Below are 26598 nucleotides of genomic sequence, written 5' to 3'. Positions count from 1 at the left end.
CTTGATGGTATTACAGAAGTTAAACAATATCTGGCCACACATTTCAGACAAAGGATTTGGGCTCTCTCAAGTACTTCCATGGCATTGAAGTCGCTCGTAGCAAGCGAGGTATTGTTCTTTCTCATAGAAAATATAGATTGGATATGTTACAGGAGTATGGTTTATTAGGTGCTAAACCCATAGACACCCCCATGGAAGTTAATCATAATCTACATGACACCCAAGGTCCTACACTCAAGGATAAAACTCAATACCGACGGTTAGTAGGTAAACTGATCTATGCTACAGTTACCAAGCCGGATATTTCATTTACTGTGGGAGTTATGAGCCAGTTCATGGAAAATCCTCAAAAAGTCCATCTAGAAGCTGCTCAGAGGATTTTGAAGTACTTGAAGGGTGCACATGGAAAAGGTCTTTTGTATACTCATAATGGGAAAATTGATGTACTTGGGTATTCTGATGCCGATTATGCTGGGTATAAGATGGATAGACGTTCTACATCATGCTATTGTTGTTTTGTTGGAGGCAACTTGATAAGTTGAAAAAGTAAGAAACAAACAGATGTGGTTAGGTCCATTGCAGAGGCTGAGTATCGAGCAATGGTTCATACAGTTAGTAAGCTTATGTGGATTAAGTGTGTACTTCTTGAGTTTGGTTTTATGTTATCTGACCCTATGGTTATGAATTGTGATAACCAGGCAACCATTTTTATTGCCAGCAACCTTGTATTCCATGAGAGAACGAAACATATATAGGTTGACTGCTACTTCATTAGAGATGTAGTTATGCAGGGGAAGGTGGTAACTCCTTATGTAAAGTCTTTAGACTAGTTGGGATATATATTTACCAAGTCTTTGGGGAGACGTGAACATGTATCCTTTAGTGACAAGCTGGGATTGTTTGATATCATCCAACTTGAGGGGGAGTGTTAAAATACAAGTTCAGGGGTATTTTGGTCATTTCTTAGATTTTCAATATTATGTTTTTTCTCTTATAGTATGGCTATTAGATAGACAATGTCTTATTTTATCTCTAGTTAAATTTTCATTCAATTTAGACTTGTATTTTAGGAGATATGTAATTTTGAGTATTTGAGGCATTTTTGTCCTATTGTAAAATTTCACTTAAACCCTGATTATAAAGAACCAGGAAGGGCCTTTCTGGCTCGATTCCAAGGCAGCAAAGCTGTCTCTCTTCCGGAAATCCGTTTTCTCTTCTATTTTCTCCCCAAATCACCTATTTTTCAATGATAATTTTATTTCAAAGAAAGGGAAGATACATCAAGGGAGGTCTCCCCTAACAACAAGAGATTGAAGGGAGGGCCAAGCTTAGCACACGAATCAGCAACCGAATTGGCAGATTTAAGAACATAAGACCAAGTACAAGAAATGGTGGAAGCAATGTCCAAAATATCAAGAAAAATCTGCCAGTGACGCCATCGGGGGGAAGGATGAGGTGGAGCACCATCCGATGACAACCTTGGAATCTGCCTCCACAATAAGGGGACCACTGAAGTGGTCCTGAAAGATACGCAAGCCATTAAGGAGAGCAAAGAGGTCAGCAATGCTCTCTCCTGTTGCTTGCATGTTATTTGTTGGGCAAATTATGCCATTGTAAGGAAGGAGACCAAAGAGCTCAGCAACGCTCTCTCATATTGACAATATCTAGGTGTTAGGCAGACACTCTCCTCAATTGTTAGCTTGTTTCATTGGTTATAATTGTGTTTTTGTGGCCCCCTTTTGTATAATCATCATTCTTCCCAAAAAAAAGCAAGAAAACAAAAAAATAGCCAGTTTTTGTGTTGTTGCTAATCATCATTACCCAATTAACATTTTACCCCCTGAAAAGGATTATTGTTCAGAAGTGTTGAAAAATATGATGTAATTAGGGTGACACTAATGTAATTAGTTTATGTTTCTTGTCTCTTCTTCACTCTTACTAGGGTGAAGGACATAATTGTAACATTTACATTTATTCATTTATAAATAGAGCTTAAGGGGGAGGGTTTGGATATAAGTCCATAACCTCTTTTTCCTCTTGTTTTCTCTCAATGAAGCCTCTCTCTTTTTCTTCATGACCTAAATCATGGAGTCCTACAAATCAACATAGTATCAGAGATTTTATTTTCAGGACTCGTAGCTATGGTTTTCAGGATTCCAAAAACCCATTTTGGTTCATTTTTTCATAGTTATTAGAACTTTGTTTTTTACATTATTGCTCGATTTCTTCTACTGCCCGACTACGTGGATGGCAGTAACCAGTAGGTTATTCTGATGATTCGAAGAAGACAGTTTTTCTGATGGTGCCTCATCTTTATCGTTGACAGTTGCAGCAACCAAACCATGCAACTCGAAGCCTTTTAAATGCCTACGATGAAATCAAGAATGGCCTATGATGAATCGCAATGTTCTGATTTGAAGCTGTTTTTTTTCCAGCCCCAAGACTCCTCGTTGGTACAGTTTCATCACTTTCCTCGCCCGAACCGACGATTCATCACCGACAACTCGACTCTACCACTGGAATCTGATCCAGCTCAAGGGTCGGTGCACTGAACAAGGAAAAGTGCTCGTCAGCTTGATGAAGTCATGCAAAGAAAAAAACCACGAGAAGAGTTTTGGATATTATTCTAGGAAGTTGTAAATCCTTACTGCTGCAAACTCGCCGTCCCCTGTTCGAGTTGCTGTATTTTATTTCTTTCCCTAGAACCAGCACTTCACCATCTCTCTAGCGTCTTCTACAGAGAAGAGGACAATGGTGATAATACGAAGAACTTGAAGAATATTGTTGGAAAACGTATCCAAGCAAGTTTCCAAAAATGGTGCTCCAATGCCATATATAGAGAGCTATTTTTTTTCCAGAAACTCTTCTGCTGCTGCTTATCCTGGATCTTTGATTCAGAGGCTGCTGATTTCCCGTAATTTAGAGACTGGATTGATTAATTTGCAAGCAAAATTATCTTCGGAGATTTATACAAAGATCCATACAATCTACAATTGTTTCCAATATCTTGGGTTGATCTTAGTTTCCAAAAATATTTGATCTTCCTTTGTTCGGAAAGATCACGAATATGTTCGGAATCTTGCGTCTCACTATGTTGGAAGACGGACTCAAGCCCACAAGCTCAAGGCTAGAAGCCCACAAGTCAAAGAAGTGGCAAAGTGATTATTTATGGTATGTTCAATAAGGATGGCATGAAGATGTAAATACATTGTCTTAGTATGTCTTTTAATCTATTGAGTTGTAACCCTAAGGACTTTATAACACTATAAATAAGAGCATTGGCTAAGAGGTAAGGCATTCAAGCCTTTTCCTCTCTTTGAGAAAACAGCCAGCCTCCCTCTCTTCCCCCTTGACGCATTCTCTCCTTCCCTTAATCCAACTCTCTTCTCTAACGTCTTTCTCCTTTCTCCTTCTTTTGTCTCTTCTCTCCTTCTTTTTCCACGTTAACCTAGAGTCATTCTCATAGGTCCTAACTTCTACATGGTATCAGCGCTTGGAGGTTTGGATCCCTATTCAAGTAGTTATGTCATCCATTCAAGAAGTTGTGTATAGGAGTTCTACCATGAAGAGATAGGTAAAATCTGGTATTTTTTTTGCATATTCTCTCTTTACGGTTTCAATTTTTTTTCCCTCTTCTTGAATTCTTGATTCACGTCAAGACAAGATAATCTTCATAAACATTGTGAAGATCTATCTTGTATGACTAAAAGGATATTGTAGTCTTGATCAACTTGTAGCAAAATTACATGATTGATCAACGGATTTTTCTTCGGTTTGTTATTTGGATTCAGCTACCTTAATATAACGGGAATCAAAAATTGTTGATATGGGATTCCAGCATATATTGTTGTTAATTCTATAATCTAACGTTACTCATGGGAGTGTGTTATGTTGTTGGATGCCCGTTATATGTTTGATGAAATTCCAGCACTCACCTATCCCTATTATTTTTTACATTTGAACTTCAGCAATTGAATCTTTTTTTGTGTTTAAGTATTCCCAAGAGTTGGAATTTATTTTGCCAAGAAAGGCCTTGTCTAAAGTTGCTCTCGGTTTTGTGGTTGAGTTTGGATTAAGGATAAGAGTTGCATCTATTCTCTTCTCTATATTTTTTTGATAAATATAAGAGAAGTTGACTAGTGGCTGGTTCTTGTTATCACTTGACAAAAGCACTAATTTTCCCATGATTTGGTGCTTATTCTCGTGAAAATATTCTCTACTTAGTTTTGGTGGCTAATTTGGTCTACGGGTGCTTCAAATTACATTGTGTAATTGTTATTTGAGCCCCTTTGACAATTGACCTTACTAGTTGATTTGCGTCAACATGGAGAGTGGACATATGAGTAATAAGAGTGACATACTCCGAATTACTACAATTCCACTAAGAGGTCTTTCCAATTACCTCAGCTGGTCACAATCGGTACAGACGGTTCTCATTACTCGTGACCTTCTCAATCATGTTATCAAAATCCCTCCTCCGATTGATGAAGAAGATGAAGTCTACCGTAAATAGGTCAAAAATGATAACATGGTAATTAGTTGGCTTATTAATAGCATGGAAGAGCATGTTGCTAACAATGTGGTCTACTTGGAAACTTCCAAGGATATTTGGGACATATGTGTTAAGCTCTATTCTAGTACCGCCCCCTTGCCAAGAGTATATGATGTTTTCCAAAGTATGCTGGCTACCAAACAAGGAGATAATATTCATGAGTTTTTGGCTCAGTTTCATGGCCTTCTCCAAGAATAGAAAATTGTTCAACCATACTCTACCGACATTGTTGTCCAAGAAAAACAGCACGAGGCCCGGGCAGCGGCTATTTACCTTACCAATATTAAGCCGTATCTAGAGGTAGCTAAGACTCAGCTTCTTAGTTCCTCTGCCCTTCCCTCTTTTGATGACATCAGTGCTACGTTGTTACAGATTCCTGATCCATCTCCTCCTTCTCCAAATGATGCTCCATTCCCGCACTGAGCCTCGACTGTGCACTTACTGTGGTGGTCAGAACCACCTTGTGGATTCATGCTGGAAACTCCATGGTAAGCCTGATTGGGCGACAGCCAATCCAGCCTCAGTTAATGTTGAGAAAAAGGAGGATAGGACTAATTCTCATTCCGGGAATGAGACTATTTTTGCGGAATCAGAAGCTGAAATCCTTATTGGATCAGTCCTCTACTCCACCAGGCCCTACTGCTATCATTGCCTTAGTTATGTTTTCTTCTGCTTTAACCCCATCCTCTTGGATCATTGACTCCGAGGCTTCCGAACACTTGTCAGGTAACAAACACATGCTTCACTCATTGTCTCCATGTCTTCCTCATAAATTGGTCACTATTGCTAATGGTTCCCAAACCAAGGTGCTTGGCAAGGGTTCCTCCTCTCTTACCGCGTCTATTCCTCTCCAAGATGTGTTATTTGTTCCTTAATTTCCGTTAAATTTGCACTCCGTTAGTCAACTAACAAAACAATTTAATTTTTCTGTCACCTTCTCACCATCTTCGTGTATATTTCAGGATCTAACTACAAAACAGGTGATTGGTGGCGGCCATGAAAAAGGGGGTTTATACTATTTTACTCTTCCACCAGTAGCTGTTATTTCATCCATTACATCCGAGGCTCAACAGTCGCACAACCTGCTTGGTCATCCATCTACCTCGTCACTTCGTTCTTTAGTTCCATCTCTTAAATCTTTGTCTAATTTTAATTGTGAGGCATGTCAATTAAGTAAGCATGTTCGGAGTACATATTCTCCTCGTCTTACAACTACTAGTACTGCTCTGTTTGTATTAATACATTCTGATGTATGGGGCCCTTTAAAGGTCTCTAACATTTCTCTGGTTCAATATTTTGTTACTTTTGTGGACGATTTTACCCGAGTGACTTGGTTCTTTTTGTTTAAAGAACGATCAGAAATTCTTTCTATTTTTATAAACTTTCATGCAATGGCTCTAACGCAATTTGGAAAAAAATTCAAATCCTTAGTTCCGATAATGCTACGGAATATTTGTCTAATGAGTTTAAATCATTTTGTGAGGGTAATGGGCTTCTTCATCAAATATCATGTGCCTATACCCCTCAACAAAATGGATAGGCTAGAGGGGTCAAAAGAGGGATCCACCATCCAAGCATTGTTGAAGCTGAAAAGGGGGGGGGGGGGGAGTGTGCTGCTGCTGAAGTGGGTATCTACCTTAATCGGCCAATGATCGGAAACAACCCTATTGAGAACTTTTCCTGTGGCGTTGCTATATAACTGGAGCCAGTCGTTGTTGGCTAAGAAGCGGTCAAGCTTGGAGAGGACGGGGGGTTGTCTGCCATTTGACCAGGTGAAGGTCTTCCCAGATAGGGTAACCTCATAAAGATCCCAGCTGCCAATAAAGTCTGCAAATAATCGTTGGCTTTTTGCTCTCTCCTCACCAAACTCAGCAATACTATTATCCGGGAGCACTCAATTGATAAGCTGATTTGGAAGCCCAGTAATAATAGCCGATTCACTGTCACTTTGGCTTACTCTCATATCAAAAAGCAAGACTACAGTACTCATGAGCACAAGGCGAATCTGGCTTTGAAACTCTCAGCGCCAAGCAAAATCAAATTTTTCGTACAGTCAGCCATCAAAGAACAGATTCTTATTTCAGACAACCTTCATAGAAGAGGCTTCACTGCCCCCGATCTTTCTTGTCCCCTTTGCAGTGAGTGCGAAGAGAGAGTCCAGCACGTCCTCTTATACTGTGGATTTTCGTGGCAAGTTTGGATGAAGATCTTTCAGAAAATCGGGCTCCAACTGAGGCTACATCAGGACTTCTTTGGCACCTTTGAAATGGTTCGAGGGATTCTCCTTCCTCGATTGGGCAAGTTAATTCTTTCGGCCTGTCTTGCGCATGTTCCATGGTGCATTTACCTCGAGTGGAATAACCAAAGATTCAACTCCAAAGCTAGCACCCCAGACAACACGGCTTCTCATGCCGTCAGCCTCATCTCGAGCTGGCATCATACAAAGAAGGATTTTGCCACTCTATCGGGGGTTTCCCTTCGGGAAAATTGGAATTTGATCACTCACATGTCTGGCCCCAGCAGAGCTCCAAGTATGGCTATCTGGGATCCTCCCCCTTGTGACTACATAAAATTGAATTTTGATGGTAGTGCTATTGGATGTCCTGGTCCAGCAGCAGCAGGTGGTGTGTTCAGAGGTCACAATGGAGACCCTATTCTTTTTTATGCTGGTCTGGTGGGCATTGCCGATTCTAATACTGTTGAAGTTAGTACTCTGTTGTTCGGCCTCCAAATCTTCAGGGATCGTCTCCATGGCAAGTTACTCATTGAAGGCGACTCGAAGACGGTTATTAATTGGTGTTCCAAGGATAGCCTCCCCCCTTGGCGCCACTGGCCCATCACTGATAGTATTGCTGACAATGTATCTTCTATTCATTGTAATTGGAATCTCATTCCTAGATTAGCCAACTCTTTTGCTGATAAATTGGTAAAACTCGGAACTTCCCAGCAATCTCTTTGGGAAGGTTTCCCTCCCTTGTAATATGCTCTATTGAGCTTTTGCCTTAATAAAATCAGCATCATTTCAAAAAAAAAAAAAAAAAAAAATCACCATGTGATTGAGTGCCTTTCAACATTGAGTGGAAGGAAAAAACAGCCATTGTATATAACAATACTCTTAAGAAGAGCCTCTACTTACAATTTCAGAGGAATCAACAATTCCCAAAGGTCCAATTTAAGTGAGTACTATCTTCCCTGTATGATCCTAAACAACACCACCATAACCACCAAATTCTAGGATTCCCAATAGAACTAACATCAAAGTTCAATTTTAAACTGTCATTCAGGGGAAGGGTCCACCCTTGATTTTTCAAAAATTTATTTGGGTCAAGTCTAGCGACAGTTCTCCAATTCTTATGAAGCCTATAAAACACAAATAACCTGACAAGTTGAGCCCAGTTTCATCGCAAAATGACTAGCCACTTCGGAGGCTTACTATTCAATCTTATAACTCATTCACTTCTCTTAAAACCTTTTCCCACTTCATATTCCCCTTCACATCCAAGCTTATACGTAATGGGTCTGTGACAGATCTATAACACATAAACAACCTAACTTTTAACTCAAAGAGCCCACAATAATAACCTAAGGATATCACACTAAGCATCTGCCCATGCACTCAACCTTGCTCTGATACCACTGTTGAATTGAGACTTATCCCAAAATGACTAGCCACTTAGTAGGTCCTTTTGTCAACCTTATAACTTATTCACTTCTCTTAAGATTTCTCAATATAGGACTTTTTACTTCACATTATGGATTCACATATCATACTAATCAAATTATACGGCAGATTCTTTAGCACACATGCCAGTCAATTGCATTCCATCGTGGAAGGAGATTCATTTCATGTACTTTTGATTTTTTTTGTTTTGCAGAGTTTTCCTCTAGCTTCTGTTTTTTATTTCTTGATATGATTCTAATGTACCTTTGTTATTCTTTCCCTCAATGAAATTCTGACACTTATCAAAAGAACACATCTGGATACTACTATGTTCTAGTTAGTAGGCCATGGAAGATCCAAAAACAAGTTTTCTTCAGCTTCACCCATCACAAACTAAAAGGGCAGAAATTGTGCTTTCAGATTTTACACTTGCACTACTGAAGAATAATGCCAGCAAATTTCAGCCCACTCCCCCTTCTTGTTTACCTTCTAACATGTTTAATAGAATCACCCAATATTTGAAAAAAAATAAAAGTAAAAACTACAGAAGAAAAAGAGTTAAAGTAAATGTCATACCAGCAATGAAGAGCAAGAAAGTGCTCCAATGACTGTGTTATCAAGGATTTCCTTGAAATCACCAGGAACCTGCAAAAAAATTGAACCAAAACCATTTCCATGAGGCAAAAGAATTCCATGCTAAGAAGAAACATAAATTAGAACAAGAAGCCATAGTCTGATGCAAAAATTTGAAGCCTCTAAAATGATAAATACTGTATTTATTCCGGATTTTGTGTGTAAAACATTAAAACAACAAAAACCATGTTTCCTCTATTCCCTGTAATTGGTTTAAAAGTCCATGATCAACTACCCATGTTGTTGACTCTTTAGCTAAACAAGGAATGTCCCTCCAATCTCTCATTGTAAGAGGACCTCTCATTTAATTTTTTTGTTGAAGTTAGGGGTATGATAGACATTTTACACACGTAATATAGTCCCACTAGTTTACATAAAAGTCATGCAGTAGCAGGGTACAAGAGTCTTTTGGGTTTTACTTCTATTTTTCTTTATTATTGACTCAGACATATATGCTGGACTAGAGGGACAATTGTTGTTAGGGGAGGTCTCCCTTGATGTATCTTCTTTTTCTTTGAAATAAAATTATCAACATTTCAAAAAAAAAAAAATATAAAGTTTAGAGGTCGTATCCAGGCCTCTAACCAAGTGCTGCTGCAGCCAGAGTTTCTCTCCCTCTCTCCTATTCAATCTCTCTCATTCTATATTTCTCTTGTACTTCTTCTTTCCAGACTTTTACATGGTATTAGAGCGTTAGGTCCACAAAGGAGTTCGAGTTTAAGTTCTGGTTTTTTCTTCTCTTTGGTGCCAACACCTCCTCAGAAAGAAGGGATCTCTTTCTCTTCTGCTCATAGACTCTAAAGCTCAAATTTTTCTTTTATCTCTGTGCGCGAACCTGTTGATTCATGGCTTTGTTTGTTGTGTGAATAGCTAAATTATGTGTTGTGCTATCCAGAAGGTTGTGTAGATCCCTATTTTTGGGACCTACATCAGTGCAGATCTATCACGTATGTGTCTTTCTTGAACCTGTGATGATTTGAGACTCATTATTGCAAACTTCTGCTTCCAGATTGTGTTTGTGGTGTTTACAAAAAACATTCTTTAAATATTAGATTTTGGATTGAAGTCTGAGGTTTAGATATTGTGATTACTATGGCCCAAGCTGTTTTATTTGATTGATATTTGAAATTTGGCCTGTTTTCTGTTGTTACTGGATCCGTTCAGTTATTTTTATCTGCACAGACTTGTGGATTGTGGTTTAATTATTCTCTTTGCTGCTCCAATTGAGTGTGTGTGGAGAGTTGCTTAATGGCAAATCAACGTGAAGGTGTTGCACTTGCTAGGGACTCGGAGAAGTCTAAAATTACAGATTCTGCCTCAATTCAAATAACATTTGTAAAGCTGAATTGTTCGAACTAGATGTATTGGTCAAATTCTGTTGAAATGTATCTTGAAGAGAAGAGGAAATTGAAGTATCTCTAGGGAAGATCCACCAGATCCTATGACTGATGATTGGGAGCCTGACAATTATCAAGTAATGATGTGGTAGATCAATAAAATAGGACCTAGGATCGGTTCTCAGGTCACGACCCACAAGACAGCTAAAAGGATATGAATACCCTTTAAGTCAGTATACTCTCATCAGAGTAATTTGTCTAGAATCTACGAATTGTATTCTTATTTTCATTCTATGATGTATGGGAAGAGGAGTGTCATTCAGTATTCCGGTGCAATGCAAATGAGTTTGTAGGAAATTAGCATCTACCAAACACATTTCACTAATGAAGACAAACTAAGGAAGAAGGAAAATCAGAGGCATGTTGGTCGATTTCTACATGGATAGGGACATGAAAACAATGCTATATAAGCTCAATTACTAGCAGACGAGGATGTTCCTACTCTTGAAATGAAAGTGTTGTTATTCCCTAGATCAACAGAGGTCTTAAGTCCAATGATTATCAGCCTTAAGTTCTACTCCCACATTCAATTGGGCTGAAAAGCAAGGGGATGTGGAAGCGGTGGAAGAGAAAGAGGAAAAATGGGGCTGATAGTGGCTGAATAAGAGATGATAGGAAGGGTATTCATTGTGAATAATCCAACCATATTTCTTAAAATTGCTAGGATAAATTTGGTAAGCCGGCAAGGGCTAATTCCAATGTACCCGATGCTCGAGAAATGAATAAATGGAACTGAAGGTGATGTGATTTATTGCCTTTATACAATCTCAGATTCAGCACTTGGTCCAGAAATTGGGTCAGATGTCTTCATCCTCTAGTAGCTCTTTGACTGTTTCTACATCTACTACCAGTGGCACCTTGGCTAGTGTAGGTATGTCTAATTTATACTTGTCATCTCCTTCTTGCATCATTCATTCCAGTGTGTCTGCTCATATGTCAGGTATGTCATCTCATTTCTCATCTCTTACTGAGCCTTCTCCTCATAAGTTTGTTGTTTTGGCTGATGGGTCTACATCAGTATTTCATGGGGAGTACATGATTTGTGCCACATCTACCATGTCTTTATTATTCGTTCTTTATATTCCAAAATTTCCTATTAACTTACAGTTTGTGACTTAGTTAACTAAGCTTTTAAATTTTATTGTAACCTTTTTCTTGTTCTGGTTGTGTTTTTCAAGACTTAAGAACAAAGCGGATGATTTGCGGGAGACACAAACATTATGGTCTCTACTATCTCGAGGAGAATTTGAAATAGAAGAATAGTGCAATGCATGCTGTGGTTTCTCCTAATCAATGGCAACTTTGATTAGGACCTCCATCCTTAGGTAAGTTCCCCTCTTGTCTTCCTTCTTATCCTACAGATGTTTGATTCAATTGTAAGACATGACAGCTTGGAAGCACTGGACTATCTATCATGAGATTATGAATAGTGTAGCTAGTTTTCAAAGTTCATGGCATAATATACCGAGATCAGCTAATTGTGTTGCTGACTCTTTAGCTAAAGAAGGGGTGTCCATCAAATCCCTCATTGTAAGGAGACCCCCTTCCTAAGATTTTATTCTTGTTAGCCTTGCTATGGAATAAAATTTTCACCTTCACAAAAAAAAGGGACTCTGGGCATTATGAGCTGCTATTCTAAGGCCATTGTTCAGACATTTGCTTCAGCCATGTAGAATATGTATGAGCCAAGCGACCCTGAAAATAAAAAGAGACTAGAGCAAGCATGATCGTTTAGGCTGCCACCAAAACCACTAGCCCTGGATCACCATCATTTAGATTGCCGTGGGCAGAGTGTAAGCAGTGAGTTAATTTTAGTCACTTACTCTCATTGTTTGGGAAAGCTTACCCCCCTTGTAATCTGCTCGTTTGAGCTTTTGATTTAATAAAATCCAGCATCACTTCAAAAAAAAAAACAAATAGTCACTTACTAATGTTTAGGTCTTCTCTTTAATAACCATAGCAGTTTTACCAAGCCTGGGCGAAACCAGCTGATTGACCTGACTGTTCCTTCTCCGAGTTAGGACAAGAAGAAAACCAGCTAACTCAGCCACTTTGCACTTGTTGACCATGCAAACCAAACCCATCTCCCCCAAACCCTACAATTACACCCAACGACAGGCAAGAACCACCCTCCCTAGCAGTGAGAGATACAAGGAGAAGCAGGGCAGGTACTCCTCCCCATCACTCACCCTGTTTCCAGTCCAACAAGGAAGCCAAATGCTCTCTCCCCCATCAAAAAGATAAGATAGTAAAGGGGGACTTCGCCCATCCCACCCCCTTTATTTCAGCACAAGCTCCACATGTCAGTGCTAATGGTAGATCCCCTCCTAGTGTGCAGACAGGAGGGGTTTCTATTGCTTTTTTCACTTCTTTTAAAAATTTATTTTTAGCTTAATTATGACATCATCTAGCTCAACAGCAGTCTTATTGTCATTAAACGGGTTGAAGCAAATCCAAACACATTTTTAGTTTGATGATTAGGCTGATTTTGACAAGTGGTAACAGCAGATCAAAGGATCAAAGCCCCTATATCAAGAATGCCCAGACCTAGGAGGATGTTTCGCGTCATTTGAGTCCAAAATCTTCCAAAACCAAGAACAAAAACATTTTCTTTTAACAATTTTGCTAGAGCTCATTCAACCTTAGAGATCATGGTCACCATCTTGGAGATTCCCTCAAAAGTAAGCTTTAGGTAAACTCCTTTTGGTGCAAGTCTAGAAAATGTCCATCATGTCCTGTTGACTGTGGGACCACAAAGGTCTATGTGTGTAGACAGGCAAAACATAATAAAGCCAACTAATTTCCAACACGAGTGCTAGATCTGCTGACTTGTCTACTAAAAGACAAACTTGATCATTAGTTTAGTTAGTTCTCATGTAAAAATTTGAACGTTTTTAATGTGTAAAGAGGGAGGGGGAATCTAATGTGAACAATTGACTTATTGAAGATAGTCATTGTGTTTTCTTTTTGAAATGATCATTTTTTTCTATTGAATTTTATTATTCTTTTCTTTAATTGTGCCCCATGCTTTGACATAGATCATTTTCCTCCAACACACATAAACTGGAACGTTTGCTATCTTTTAGTTTCTATTTATAATTTGAACAGAGAAATTTATTATACAAACCAAGAAGTTTATGAGGCTAAAACCAAGGGCATTGAAACCAAAAGACCCAAGAACTAAAGACAACCACGAAATTTTGGTTTTTATACTAAACATGTATATATGGCATTAGTTGTGCAGTAATCTTTTGTAAGTGCCAACTTTGTACTAAATAGATTATCAAAAAAATACTGTACCAAACAGAAGTTAGAAAGTCAAGAATACATTCACTTTCTCAAAAAATTGTGCAATTATAAAATTCCTCTCACCTCCCCTATAGTTGTTAGAAGATATGACAATGTGCGTAAAGCAGAAACTGCCTTATAAGGACTAATTTCAGGAAACTCCAACTGCAACAAAGAAAAACACATCATCATTCACATCATACACAAACAGAATGAAAAGTTAGAGAGATCCATGTGCCAAAACCTGTCTCCCTAAAAGAACCAAAAAGCTCCTCTGTGTCGGTTCAGTCATTTGATCAACTACTCCTATCCGGAGAATGTACAGAACGCATGCCTGAATGGACAAGAAAAGGAACTCAGTATAACAGGGACTCACATTACGACTCAAAATTAATGTAAAATATGGTCCACTAAAATATCAAAATAATTTCAATTATTTTTAGCTGATAATTTTTTTACTTCAAATACAGATAATACTAAGTCCTCTTCAACATGTTGTTGAGGGTTTTCAACCAAATAGGATAACATTTTTACTGAATAATGGATCACTAAAACAGAATCCACAGCTCAGGGGATGACAAAGCTCCATCTCCCTTAAGAGGAGGCAGAAACCCCCATAGAAATAAGAGAGAAGAAGCAAAAAGCAGAAAAAAATAAAACATACCAATGAATGAGCATCTGCTGAATTTCCTTCAAGCATGTCCATGGCCTGAAATCCAAAACTTTGAAGCTCACCATCGGGTAGACGATACTTTAGATGCATGGCCTACAAACATATGATTACATCACTGAAATGAGCAAGCAACGCATAACAGACTATTTACATAGTCGTATGACACTCTTTTCCAAATGGCATTACAAGGTATTTCCACACCAGCCCACAAAAGAGACTATTTAGTTAGATGTTACGGCTTCAAAAAGGTAGACCTGATAAAGAGGGGAAAAAAGGTACTAGCTCGTTCATACCAGAGAAATTTTCAATAAAAAAATGAAAAAAAATCTTTTTTTATGAATAATAATGAGAAAGATATGCAACTAAGAGGGGCTCTGAGGAAAAGTAAAACAAGCTACAAAGAAATTGCACAAAAAACAAAAAGAAAAAAAAAGACTAAGACAATACTACTTGAGCAAAAAGTCCAGCCCCACAACAAAGTGCTGATAGGAGGCTCCAATTTAGCTAAATTGTCATTAAGACCATTAACAATTCTCCGCATCATTTCAAAAAAAAAAAAATCTCGGCATTATTAACACCCAACCTAGTCACTGACTCAGAGAGATGACCGGATCCAGTTCAACTTGGTTTAAGTGCTGGTTGAACTAAGGCTGATGTCATTATGACATAATTAATTTTTTCCTAACAAAAATATGTTAAATCAAGGGAAAGTCCTTCCCCCTATCCTTGAGGTTGATGAACCCCCTTCTTTGGGCAGCGGGGGCCCTTCCCCTTCCGGCTAAGGAAGGGAGGAAGACGACCCCCTCCCTCCTCACAACCCCCCCCCCCCCCCCCCCCCCCCCTCCATTTTTCATTGGCTGGGGAGGGATCCCTCGTCCTCCCTGGCATCAAGGCCCCTAGTGTCATCTACAAAGGGACAAAGAGAGGTGGCAATCCCCATCCCCCTCTCTCTATCCTCTCTAGTTTTACAGAGATACTGAAACAAGGGGACAAAGAGAGGCGGCAATCCCCATCCCCCTCTCTCTATCCTCTCTATCCTCCTTTTTCACATTTGCAGGGGAGAAGCCCTTGCCCTCCATACCATTGTAGGTAGGGTCGATGGATCCTCCTCCCTAGTAGCGTCAAACGCAGAGGAAGGGGTGAAACCCCGCTTCCTTGTTCATGTCCTACAGCCCCCATATGTGAGAAGTCACCTAGTTGACTAAGTCGGGTCAAATGGTTCACAATTGAACTGGCCAACCCGGTCGAGTCAGTTGGGTTTTTAAAAAATTTCGGGCTTGTAAGACCCATAACTCGGACAAGGGACCACATCCAATTGAACCTAGTTCAACCAGCCAGTCCGATCTGGGTATTATAATAAGGATTCTAGGAGTGCAACCCTAAGAGATTATTAAATGACATCAATTTCCAAAGCCCAAATTTTTTTTTTATTTTTTTTTTTGAAATGGTGCTGAATTTTATTTTATTTTGAAATGATGCTGATTTTTATTAAGACAAAAGCTCAAAAGAGCAAATTACAAAAGAGGGAATCCTTCCCATACAATGAGAGATTGTTAGAAGTTCCAAATTTTGCCAATTTATCAGCCAAAGAGTTGGCTTATCTAGGAATGAGATTCCAATTACAATGCGTAGAAGATACAATGTCAGCAATACTATCAGTGAAGGCCAGTAGCGCCAAGGGAGAAGGTTGTCTTTGGAACACCAACTAATAACCGTCTTCGAGTCGCCTTCAATGATTAACTTGCCATGGAGACGATCCCTAATGATTTGGAGGCCGAACAACAGAGCACTAACTTCAGCAGTATTAGAATCGGCAATGCCCACCGGACCAGCATAAGAAAAAATGGGATTTCTATTGCGCCCTCTAAATACACCACCTGCTCCTGCTGGACCAGGATATCCAATAGCACTACCATCAAAATTCAGTTTTATGCAGTCGCAAGGGGGAGGATCCCTGATAGCCATTCTGGGAGCTCTGCTAGGGCCAGACATGTGAGCGATCAAATTCTAATTTTCCCGAAGGGAAACACCCGATAACAAGAACAAGCTGATACCACCCTCAGAGTCCCTGATGAACCCAACCCCTTTTAGCTGGATCTTAATGACCTTTCGAGCTGCCATCAAAATCAAGTTTTAACCAATTGTGCAAGAGAATTAGCAACCTTTTTGAATTAGCGACCTTTTTGAAATTGCTTCGGGGCAGAAAGTTAACTGACAGAAGACCACTTTATTGGGGTTTAACATCAACTCTAAGGACCTTCGATCCATGGCTGATCTTTTGGGTTGCTCTCTCTACCCTTCGAGCCACTTACCTCGGTCTCCCCCTTTTCACCTCTCATATCAGCACGGATCTATGGAACCTGGTTATTGAGAGGACGGAGTCTCGTTTGGCTACTTGGAGGGGTCGTCTTCTCTCAAAAGCAGGGAGGCTTACCCTTCTCAAATGCATGTTTGACTGGTATCCCAAATTATTCTCTCTCATTCATGCATTGTCCTACTTTGATTTGCCATAAAATTGATAGTTTGATGAGGAGATACCTTTGGCGTAGTACCTCTACAGATTTTAAGTATCATTTGGTGGGTTGGAAGGATGTTTGCACTTCCAAATATAGGCGAGTTTGGGTGTCAAGCTCACCAAGGATATGACTATGGCCCTCCTCAAGTGGATTTGGAAATTCAACACTACTGGCAACATCCTTTGGAGACCAATGGAGACTTTAGCAAGAGCCTTGGTGAACCTCAAGAGGAAGGAGAACTGCCCTATCTCCAATTGGGATAGTGATTTTTCCTTTTCTCCCTTTATTCCGCTCGGGTATTCGCTTCCACACTGGTAATGGTCGCTTGATTCACTTCTCGGAGGATTGGTGAGTTAGCTCTGGGCCTCTGAAGGCTGCTTTTGGTAGCATTTGGAGGGCCTCGTAGTGTAGTCTGTCGGCCGCGGATGCTTGGGGTTCGAGCTTGGGACCTCCAGCTTCATCGTGGTCTTGATGATGTGGATGCCCTTCTTGCTTCTCGCCTGTTGGAGGTGATTTCCTCTTCTAGGCCTCATGTTGCTTTGGATGATTTGTTGGTTTGGTGGCCAGAGGCTAGTGGTATGTTTTTTGTCTCCTCCACCTACTCCCTCATCAAGGGATGGACTTTGGCAACCCCCAACCATGATTTGGCTCTTATTTGGCATCTTTGTGCTCCCCCGAAGATTAAATTCTTCCTATGGGGTGTCAAGCTTAAGAGAATTCTCACTACAGTCAACCTCCACTGTCGTGGTAATCTTAGCACGTGCACCTCTTGCCCTCTGTGTGGTCTTGAGGAGGAGACTACCTGCCACCTCCCTATTTCCTGCCCCTTTTCTTGGTCCGTTTGGATGAGCATTCTCAGTTGGTTCAGGCGTCAACTATGCTTTCCAACTAGTGTTCATCTCCCTTAGCTCGGAAAATTGCTTATCTCTAGTTGCGTTGGTCTTATCATTTGGGCCTTATGAAAGGTAAGAAATAACCACAAATTCAATCTAAAATCTCTTCCTTGCAACATTCTTATTGAAAATTTTGTGGGCCAAGTTTCTACGTGGATACTCATGTGTAAGGAATTTTGAAATTTAAAAGGCTCCAAGTTACAAGGAAATTGACAATTGATAGCTGACATGTCATACCCACCCCCCCCCCCCCAGCTATGGAAACTTGGACCCTTCCTCCGATGGGACATTTTAAATTAAATTTTGATAGAAGCGCATTTGGGTGCCCAGCCCCTACTAGGTATGGGGGAGTTATCCATGACGAAAAATGGAAATCTTCTTTTCTCCTTCACTGTGCTAATCGGACTGTTTGACTCTACCACTACTGAGCTTTCTGGATTGTTTAATGGGCTAAAACTTTTCAAGCAAAGTCTGGTGGGCCCTCTCTGCATTAAAGGCGACTCAAAAATCGTTATCAACTGGTGTGAGAAGTCCTCTACACCTCCTTGGCGGCATTCGGATCTTTTTTATGATATTTGTAATTTAATTTTTCAATTGCAATGTAATTGGAAATACATTCCTAGATCAGTTAATCATCTAGCAGATACTCAGGCTAAATTTGGCGTTTCACTCCAACACCTTGTTGTGGAGGAATGTCCTTCTTAGCCAGGTATTGTAATCTTCGCTCTTTTATTAAACATTCACACCTTTTACATAAAAAAAAAAAAAAAAAAAAAACTATGCATGACAAATAATCTCCTCTCGGTAGGGTGCTTGCTCCTTGGGGTTACCTTCCCTAAATTGGGTAGGATGATCATTTCAGCTCGTGTTTGTTAAGGAATGTCCCACATGGATTAATGAGTACAAAGATCTTGAGTTTATTAATTAAGAAAGAGGTTTCCTAAGTTGGCTAGTCATTTTGGGATGGGCCTTGGACCCAACTTCACACGGTATCAGAGCAAGTACTCGTATCTGGGCCTACACCTAAATTATCCACTTATAGAGCCACAAAAAGAGGGCCTACACCTAAACTATCCACTTGTAGAACCACAAAAAGAGGGCCTACACCTAAACTATCCACTTGTAAAGCCACAAAATAGGGACTAGACCTAAAACTATCCACTTGTAGAGCCACAAAAAGGTCCTACACGTGAGCGGGAGTGTTAAAGAATAGTCCCACATGGATTAATGAGTACAAAGATCTTGAGTTTATTAGTTAGGAAAGAGGTTTCCTAAGTTGGCTAGTCATTTTTGGATGGGCCTTGGACCCAACTTAGCAGCCTTCATCCCATGGGGTTTTGGCTGGAACGCAATAATAGTCGCTTCAGCACCAAGCATCTCTCTTGGGATCAAGTCACGTCATCCATCATTGGCCTCATCTCCTCGTGGCTTCATTCTAGAAAGGAGTTTTCCACTTTCTCTGGGCTCTCGCTCAGGGACAACTGGAGTATCATTGCTCAAATGGGAGCCCTGACTAAACCTCCCACTATGCAGGAATGGCAACCTCCTCAACCAGACATCATCAAGCTGAATTTTGATGGTAGTTCTCTTGCCAATCCCGACATGGCGGGCTATGGTGGTGTCTTTCATGATTCGGGTGGCAACCAGCTCATGTCTTATTCTGGACCTATGGGAATTTCAAACTCCACAGTTGTCGAGCTTCAGGCCCTTTTTTTTTTTTATAAAGATGTATTAATATTTTAAAGGGGTGCAACACGAAGACTTCCCAGGAGGTCCTCGGAAGCCTCATCATCTTCCGCAAGCACTTCTCCGGTTTGTTCCACATTGAGAGAGACTCTACGGTGATAGTTGGATGGTTCTCCTCTCCCTCTTCTCCGTTGTGGCGTCATTGGGATGTTTACTATTTTTTTTTAGACATTCTTCCCCACCTTATCTGTATTTGGTCTCATGTACCCAGATCTACAAATTTTGTGGATATTGCTTTTGCTAAGCAGGGAGCCTCTCTCCATTCCCTTCTTGTAAGGGGGATGCCTCCCTAGTTTTTTGTTTTGCTTATTGGTTTAATAAAATCATCACTTTCCTAAAAAAAACCAGTTGGCAGACTCTCATCGGTTCGTATGCTGGTTTTTGTGATAGTTAACAAAGGATGGCTACTATTTCACATGCACGTTAAAATGTGTTCCTATACGGTGACTTAAATGAGGAGGTATATATGGAGCAGCCTCCTAGGTATGCTGCTCAAGGGGAGACAGGGAAAGTGTGTCAATTAAAGAAAGCTATTTATGGACTTAAACAAAGTCCTAGAGAGTGGTTTGAAAGATTTAGCACTGTGGTGATGAAATTTGGTTTCTATAGATGCCATTATGATGATTCTATGTTCTTGCTGAAGAGGAAGACCGGTCTTGTGATTTTGGTAATATATGTGGATCATATTGTCTTATGGAGAGTGATCTTGAAGGAAGTGAGCAGATAAAAACATATTCGACCACACACTTTCAAACAAAGGATTTGGGACAATTGAAATATTGTCTTAGCATTGAAGTGACTTGAAGTAAAAAAAGGATTGTTCTCTCTCAAAATAAATACATTTTAGATATACTACAAGAATATGGTCTCTTAGGTGCAATGGACACTCCTATGGAAGTTAAAACTAGTCTTTACAACTCTCATAGTCATGTACTCAAGGATAAGAAACAGTGTAGACGTCTAGTGGGAAAATTGATTTATGCTAGGTCACTAGGCTCAATATATCATTTATTGTGGCAGTAGTGGACAAATTCATGGAAATCTTAGGAATGATACACTTAGAAGCTGCTCAAAGGATTCTGAAGGATTTGAAGGGTGCTCCTAGAAAAACCTGTTCTATACTCGAAGTGAGAAAATTAATATGTTGAGTTATTCTGATGTAGACTATGCTGGAAGCAAGATGGATAGGATGTCCACCATTGGTTATTGTTGTTTCGTTGGAGGTAACTTGGTGAGTTAGAAGAGTAAGAAACAAGTTGTAATTGCTAGATCCAACATTGAGGCTGAGTATAGGGCAATGGCTCACACAATTAGTGAGTTTATGTGGTGAAGTCGGTCTTTGTTGAGTTTGGATTTTCTTTTCCAGAGCCCATGGTTGTGAAATGTGACAATCAGGCTGCCACATTTATAGCAAGAAACTTAGTATTCCACGAATGGACAAAACACATAAGGTTGATTGTCATTTTATTAGAGATGTAGTCATGCAAGGGAAGGTGGTTAATCAGTATGTGAAGTCCTTTAAACAACTTAGAAATGTGTTTATAAAACCTCTTGGAAGGCATGAACATCTGATGTATTGTAACAAACTGGGACTATTTGACATTTTCAGGGGCATTTTGGCCATTTCATCATTTCACATGGGTCCCATCTTGTTACAGAAAGCTTGAATACCTGTCATGATTTTATGTTTCAAGTTACACTAAATTTTGATATGTATTCATAGAGTTATGAGACTATTTCTGCTGAAGGGCATAATTGTCTTTTTATGTAAAAGACAACTTAAGTGACATATTAAAAGGAAGAGCTCGATGTTTTTAAGTTCTAAACCCAATGCAGCCTTTAACGCTGCTCTCTCATCTCTTTTCCTCTCTATTTTCTTCCTACTCATCTTCTATTCTTCCCAATTTTACAATTTTACAAAACCAAATGATGTTTGTCTACTCAGTTTGTCCAATAATCCCAGGAATTTTTTGCAGCCAATCAATGGATAGAAAATATAACGTAGAATTCAAACCTCATAGGATTGCAGACAATTGCTGGGGCAATTTTCAGGCAACGACAATTTCAGTATCAGCTCACTAGGATATGGCTAGCAGAACTCCTTTTTTCTTATATTTTCGAGTTTTTTCAGTCACTAATATAAATAAGTTTTTCGAGAGGGAAATATGTACTGCTTTTAACAAAAATTAACATCCAAAGTGAGTACACCAGACAGGTAAAGAGCAAGATGATCACTCATGAATAAGCACAAAAATCCGAGACAGTTTAATTAGTTGTTTACATTAATAAAATTTTAAAAATAGAAATCCTAAGATCAATCCATTGTTTATATTTCTAATCTTTCATATTCTAGATTGAACAAGACCAAGATCATACAAGGACCTGACCCAGTACTCGATCCAATTCAATCCATAATGACACAACTGAAGTGCAAATGAACCAGTAACTTGGACCAAGTTCCAATGGTGAGTAGAAGTTTATTGAACTATGACTCAGGGTAAAAAGTGTGGTGAAAATTTCAACAAAAGAGCTTTTCATAAATACACTGAAGCAAGCAAATGAACATCTCATACTCATACCTGTAAAAAAAACACCCATGATAAAGACAATCCAATCCGGAGGTCCTTCAAGCGTAGCCCACTTGCTGCAGAACAGAAAAGAGTAGCAAATTTATTTTTATTTTTTTGAAATGAGAGTAGCAAATTTATCAACTAAACAAAGTAATGATAGCATATCATATTTAGTTTTAAGAGGAATTCTACTCCATTTTTTCCTCTCTGTGGTGTTTTTAATACTATACCATGACATTCATTTATAGTCTACCATAACTCTAAATCTTATAAACCCTTATTAATGATATGCGGAAAGCTATACATGCTTTCCCAATAAGCATTGGCCACCCAAAAAATGATCAGTTCTACTAGTGTCAAATTGTCCAAAGTGCCAAGGGGATGAATCTTCAAGAAGATTTTTTCCAAAGTCATTCATCAGGAAGAAAAGGATCAGGAAGCAAAAGAAAGGTTATTTGAGTTGGAACCCAAGTATTTGAAGCAAAAGATTTGGATGAAAAACTAGATTTAAGAGTAAGAATCCCTCACAAACAACTTCAGATCTAGAGGAAAAAGTAATATGACAAAATCGATCACTACCTCCCCCCAGAAGCTACCTTCAAGAATTCTGAAATCTCAATTAACGAAACCAGAAACAAAGTAAAGAGAACTACCTTTCAGAAATGGCAAGATTAAATGCTTTTGTAAACTGCCTTCAATCTTTTTCAGCAGAACTGGATGACCTTTTCCTTTTGGTTGAACCTAGCAAGAATATGACCATTCCAGAGATATGAAAGAAATAAAGCAAGAAAGGAGAGAGGAACACAGGAACTGTTGTTTTACAAGTAACCATACCTGTGCATCAGGATTCATGCCAAGAGCAAGCAAGGCACCTAAGGCTTCAGCAAAGGCATCCCTAACAGATTGTATAGGATCTTCCAGAGCCTAATAATTTGACTCACAAGGCAAGCAAATCAGAATAATAAAAACACTATCAATAAGAACAAAGACCTGAAACTACAGGTAGAAGAAGGACCAATATGAGAACAACACGGGAACACGTTACAATTTAAAATTTTCTTTTCAGTGACATGACATGTCCCCATCCCATATTGTCTAATGAGTTCTGGTCATGTTATATGTCATCATAAAGAGCTACTGCTAGCATTGCCAGCCTTGCAGCAGGCAGCCGATTCAACCAACACAAAAATGATCACTCTGCTCCATATGTTGAAGATCCATAGGAATTCCTTTCAACACATTTGCCACTGTAAAGAGACTCCAAAGTGTTAAATGACACCCATCTATGTAGGAGTAGTATGGCTAGTAAATAAAGAGAACTTCCAAAGAGATGGCATAGAACTATAACTATGCAAGCTTGTTTATGTCTTCTTATATTTTTTTCCTTCTGAAGCATTTACCCTAAGGCCATTGTAGTCATTATAAACACCTACCCACAACTATGACTACAGCCTCAAGGCATGGGGTAGAGCATTCAAACCTCTTCTTTTTTGTTCAAATTCGTCCTTACACCTCTCTCTTTTTTACTCTTCTTTCACTCCCTTGGTTTCTTTTTTCCTCTCTCCCAAGAGCTAGAGTTCTTCTCTTCTCTCCTTCCCTTGTTTTTTAAATGAAAAAGACAATCTTCTCTCCTTCCCTTGAAATCTCTTGTGTTTATGTGTTAGCCCTAGAAATCAACAACGTATCAGAGCTGATAAAGATCTAACATGGAAAAGGAAAAGAAGATGGAGAAGAAGAGGAGGAAGAAGAAAAAGAAGAAGAAGAAGAAAAAAAAAAGGAAAAAGGAGGAGTTTTTCACTTTACCCTTTAGTCTCATTATTTCTCAATTCCTGTATTTATTTGATTTATCACTCTCTTACCATAAGTTTTATATAGAAAATTATACAAACGTTAGAAAGATCTTTGAGTCTATTTTCAAACACAAAAATAATTTTGCAATCAGAGTTTTGTACAAAGAGAAATTGATATCTGAAGCAACAAAGGTCAAGCAACAAAAAGGTTTAGAGTAGCGGTAGAAAGCCTTAACTTTCTAAATGGTTTGTATCAATATGTCTGAAAAATTATAAAGAGAATTATATTTCAAAAGAAAGCTACGTGAGTCCACTTTCTATTCCACTAAACTATTTTTCAATCTAATCTTTCTAGAGAAAGATATCCACATTGAAAATGTTAAAATACAAGTCTAAGAGTATTTTGGTCAATTCTAAGGGTATTTTGGTCAATTCTCAGATATTCCACATTACAATTGTCTCTTATAGTATGGCAATTAGGTAGAGAATGTCTCATTTTATTTCCATTTAAATTTTCATTCAATTTAGATACGTATTTTAGGAGACATGTAATTTTGAGTATTGAGGGTTATTTTTGTCCTTTTTTCCTTTTAGAGGGGGCTTTTTTTTATGAAAGGATGTAACATTTTTATAAAAGAGGGAGAAAAATATACAAATCCAACTAAGTGGGTCTTCCTCCATAACAAGGTGTTGGAGGGAAACATCCCGTTTAGCTTGAAAATCTCCAAGTCATTGGCAGACCTAGGGATGTGGGTCCAAGTACAATTCAAATGAGATGTTATATTACATATTTCAAAATAAATGTCCCAATGCTGCCAAGGAGGATGATTGGCCTTTGTGCACCACTCAATGACAATCTTTGAAGCGCCTTCGATAAGGAAGGGTCCCTCTAGATGACCCAGGAAGACCTGAATCCCGTTGAGTAATCCGGAGAGTTTTGCAGTGGTGGAGTCGGAGATTCTCAAAGGGCCGGCAAAGGAGTAATGGAGACAACTATTTTCGTCATGGTTTACTCCTCCGAAACCAGCTGGATCTGGACAGCCAAAACCGCTACAATCGAAGTTCAGCTTGTAGTGGCTTGAAGATGGAGGAGACCAGATTGCCATTGTTGGAGAATGAGTAGACTGCGCCATCTCAGCAATCAATCGCTAGTTCCCTTTGAGATTAGTGTCGTTGAGGTAACTGAATTCCTTCCGAGTCATAAGTCAAGTCGTTACTTGATCAACAATTTTATCCACCAGTACTACAATTGTGGAAGATTTGAATTTTAATTTCCGGCTATTCCTTTCCTTCCACAGTGCCCAAAGGATATGGCCCACACAACTTGATATGAGCAATTTTCTGAGTTTTGGAAGCATAGCACTTGTGATTGATAGGATCATGGATGGCAAATTTTTGGGAGATAGAGTATTGAAGTCCGACTTTGTTAAGGAGGCTAGCCCAAACTACATAGGCAAATTGGCAGTAGAGAAGGACATGGTTGGCTGTCCGGGAGTATTTAGGCAAAAGGGACAGGAGGGGTCCTGGACAGAAATGCCGGCTAAACGGGCCTTTCTAGCTTTGATATCATGAAAAATATGTGATTTGGGGAGAAAATAGAAGAGGAAAAAGATTTTTAGAAGAGGAGCAACTTTATTGTCTTGGTAAATATATCTCCCAACTGGTCTAAAGACTTTACATAAGGAGTTACCACTTTTTTTCTTTGGTATCCGAGCCTGTACATCAAAAAATACAAGGAGCCACGTCAAACAATTTACAATTGGGCTTTAAAACCAGAAGAGGAACTTGACCACCTAAAACAGATGAGGGCATACGATCTTGTACTTCTCATCTGATATCCAAATATGTGTCTCTTGATTTTTTGTCCTCATCCTTCAAGTCATTTTCTATGTCATTGTCTACTTCCCATATGTCGTCTTCAGTGCAGGAAGTCTTGTGCACTCCAGAATAGAAACAAGCTATGGATGATGAGATGAGTGTTTTGTTGTCTTGGGGAACATGGCGTCTATGTGATCCACCTGCAGGAGCAGCTATTCTGGGGTATCGTTGGGTTTATACTATCAAATATAATGTTGATGGCTCTATTGAACGGTACAAAGCTTGTCTGGTAGCGAAGGGGTATATGCAAACTTTTGGAGTTGATGTCGTTGAGACATTCCCTCCTATGGCTCGACTTACTTCGGTACGTATCTTAATATATGTGGTTGTTAATAAGGGTTGGCCTCTCTTTCAGCTCGATGTGAAGAATGCTTTTCAATATAGTGATCTACACGAGGAGGTATATATAGAGCAACCTCCTGAGTATGTTGCTCAAGGGGAGACAGGAAAGGTATGTAAACTGCAGAAGCCTGTTTATGGACTTAAACAAACTCCACAGGCCTGGTTTGAAAACTTTAGTGATGTGGTACTACAGTTTGGGATTTGTAGAAGGCATTGTGATCATTCTATGTTCCTACTTAAAAGGAAGACTAGTATGGTGGTTTTGGTTGTCTATGTAGATGACATTGTGTTATCTAGTGATGATGTTGATGGTATTACAGAAGTTAAATACTATCTGGCTACACATTTTCAGACAAAGGATTTGGGATCTCTCAAGTACTTCCTTGGCATTGAAGTCGCTCGTAGCAAGCGAAGTATTGTTCTTTCTCAGAGAATATATATATATATATATATATATATATATATATATATTGGATATGTTACAAGAGTATGATTTGTTAAGTGTTAAACCCATAGACACCCCCATGGAAATTAATCATAATCTACATGACACCCAGGGTCCTACAATCAAGGATAAAACTCAGTACTGACGGTTAGTAGGTAAACTGATCTATAACTAGCCGGAAATCTCATTTGTTGTGAGAGTTGTGAGCCAATTC

At 39.2% G+C, this 26598-nt stretch overlaps 1 protein-coding gene across 4 annotated transcripts in view; it reads right to left on the bottom strand.

Moving 5' to 3' along the window:
- Positions 1 to 26598, bottom strand: part of LOC137955274 (protein SWEETIE) — a 109847-nt gene that overhangs the window by 65676 nt on the left and 17573 nt on the right. For all 4 annotated transcript variants that reach the window (XM_068802137.1, XM_068802135.1, XM_068802136.1 and 1 more), the window contains 7 exons: positions 22764 to 22853; positions 22583 to 22670; positions 21939 to 22003; positions 14196 to 14297; positions 13776 to 13865; positions 13616 to 13696; positions 8790 to 8858 (listed from right to left, as the gene is read on the bottom strand). In XM_068802137.1, coding sequence (XP_068658238.1) covers positions 8790 to 8858; positions 13616 to 13696; positions 13776 to 13865; positions 14196 to 14297; positions 21939 to 22003; positions 22583 to 22670; positions 22764 to 22853 — 585 coding nt within the window. The remainder of the gene's footprint in view (positions 1 to 8789; positions 8859 to 13615; positions 13697 to 13775; positions 13866 to 14195; positions 14298 to 21938; positions 22004 to 22582; positions 22671 to 22763; positions 22854 to 26598) is intronic.

The sequence above is a fragment of the Aristolochia californica genome, unplaced genomic scaffold (genome assembly GCF_029961685.1).
Source record: "Aristolochia californica isolate CCGP_79_NKW_82.1479 unplaced genomic scaffold, dmAriCali1.0.hap1 SCAF_2, whole genome shotgun sequence".
Lineage (NCBI taxonomy): Eukaryota > Viridiplantae > Streptophyta > Magnoliopsida > Piperales > Aristolochiaceae > Aristolochia > Aristolochia californica.
Note: the sequence above shows the minus strand (reverse complement) of the source record. Positions and strands in the feature narration are given on the sequence as shown.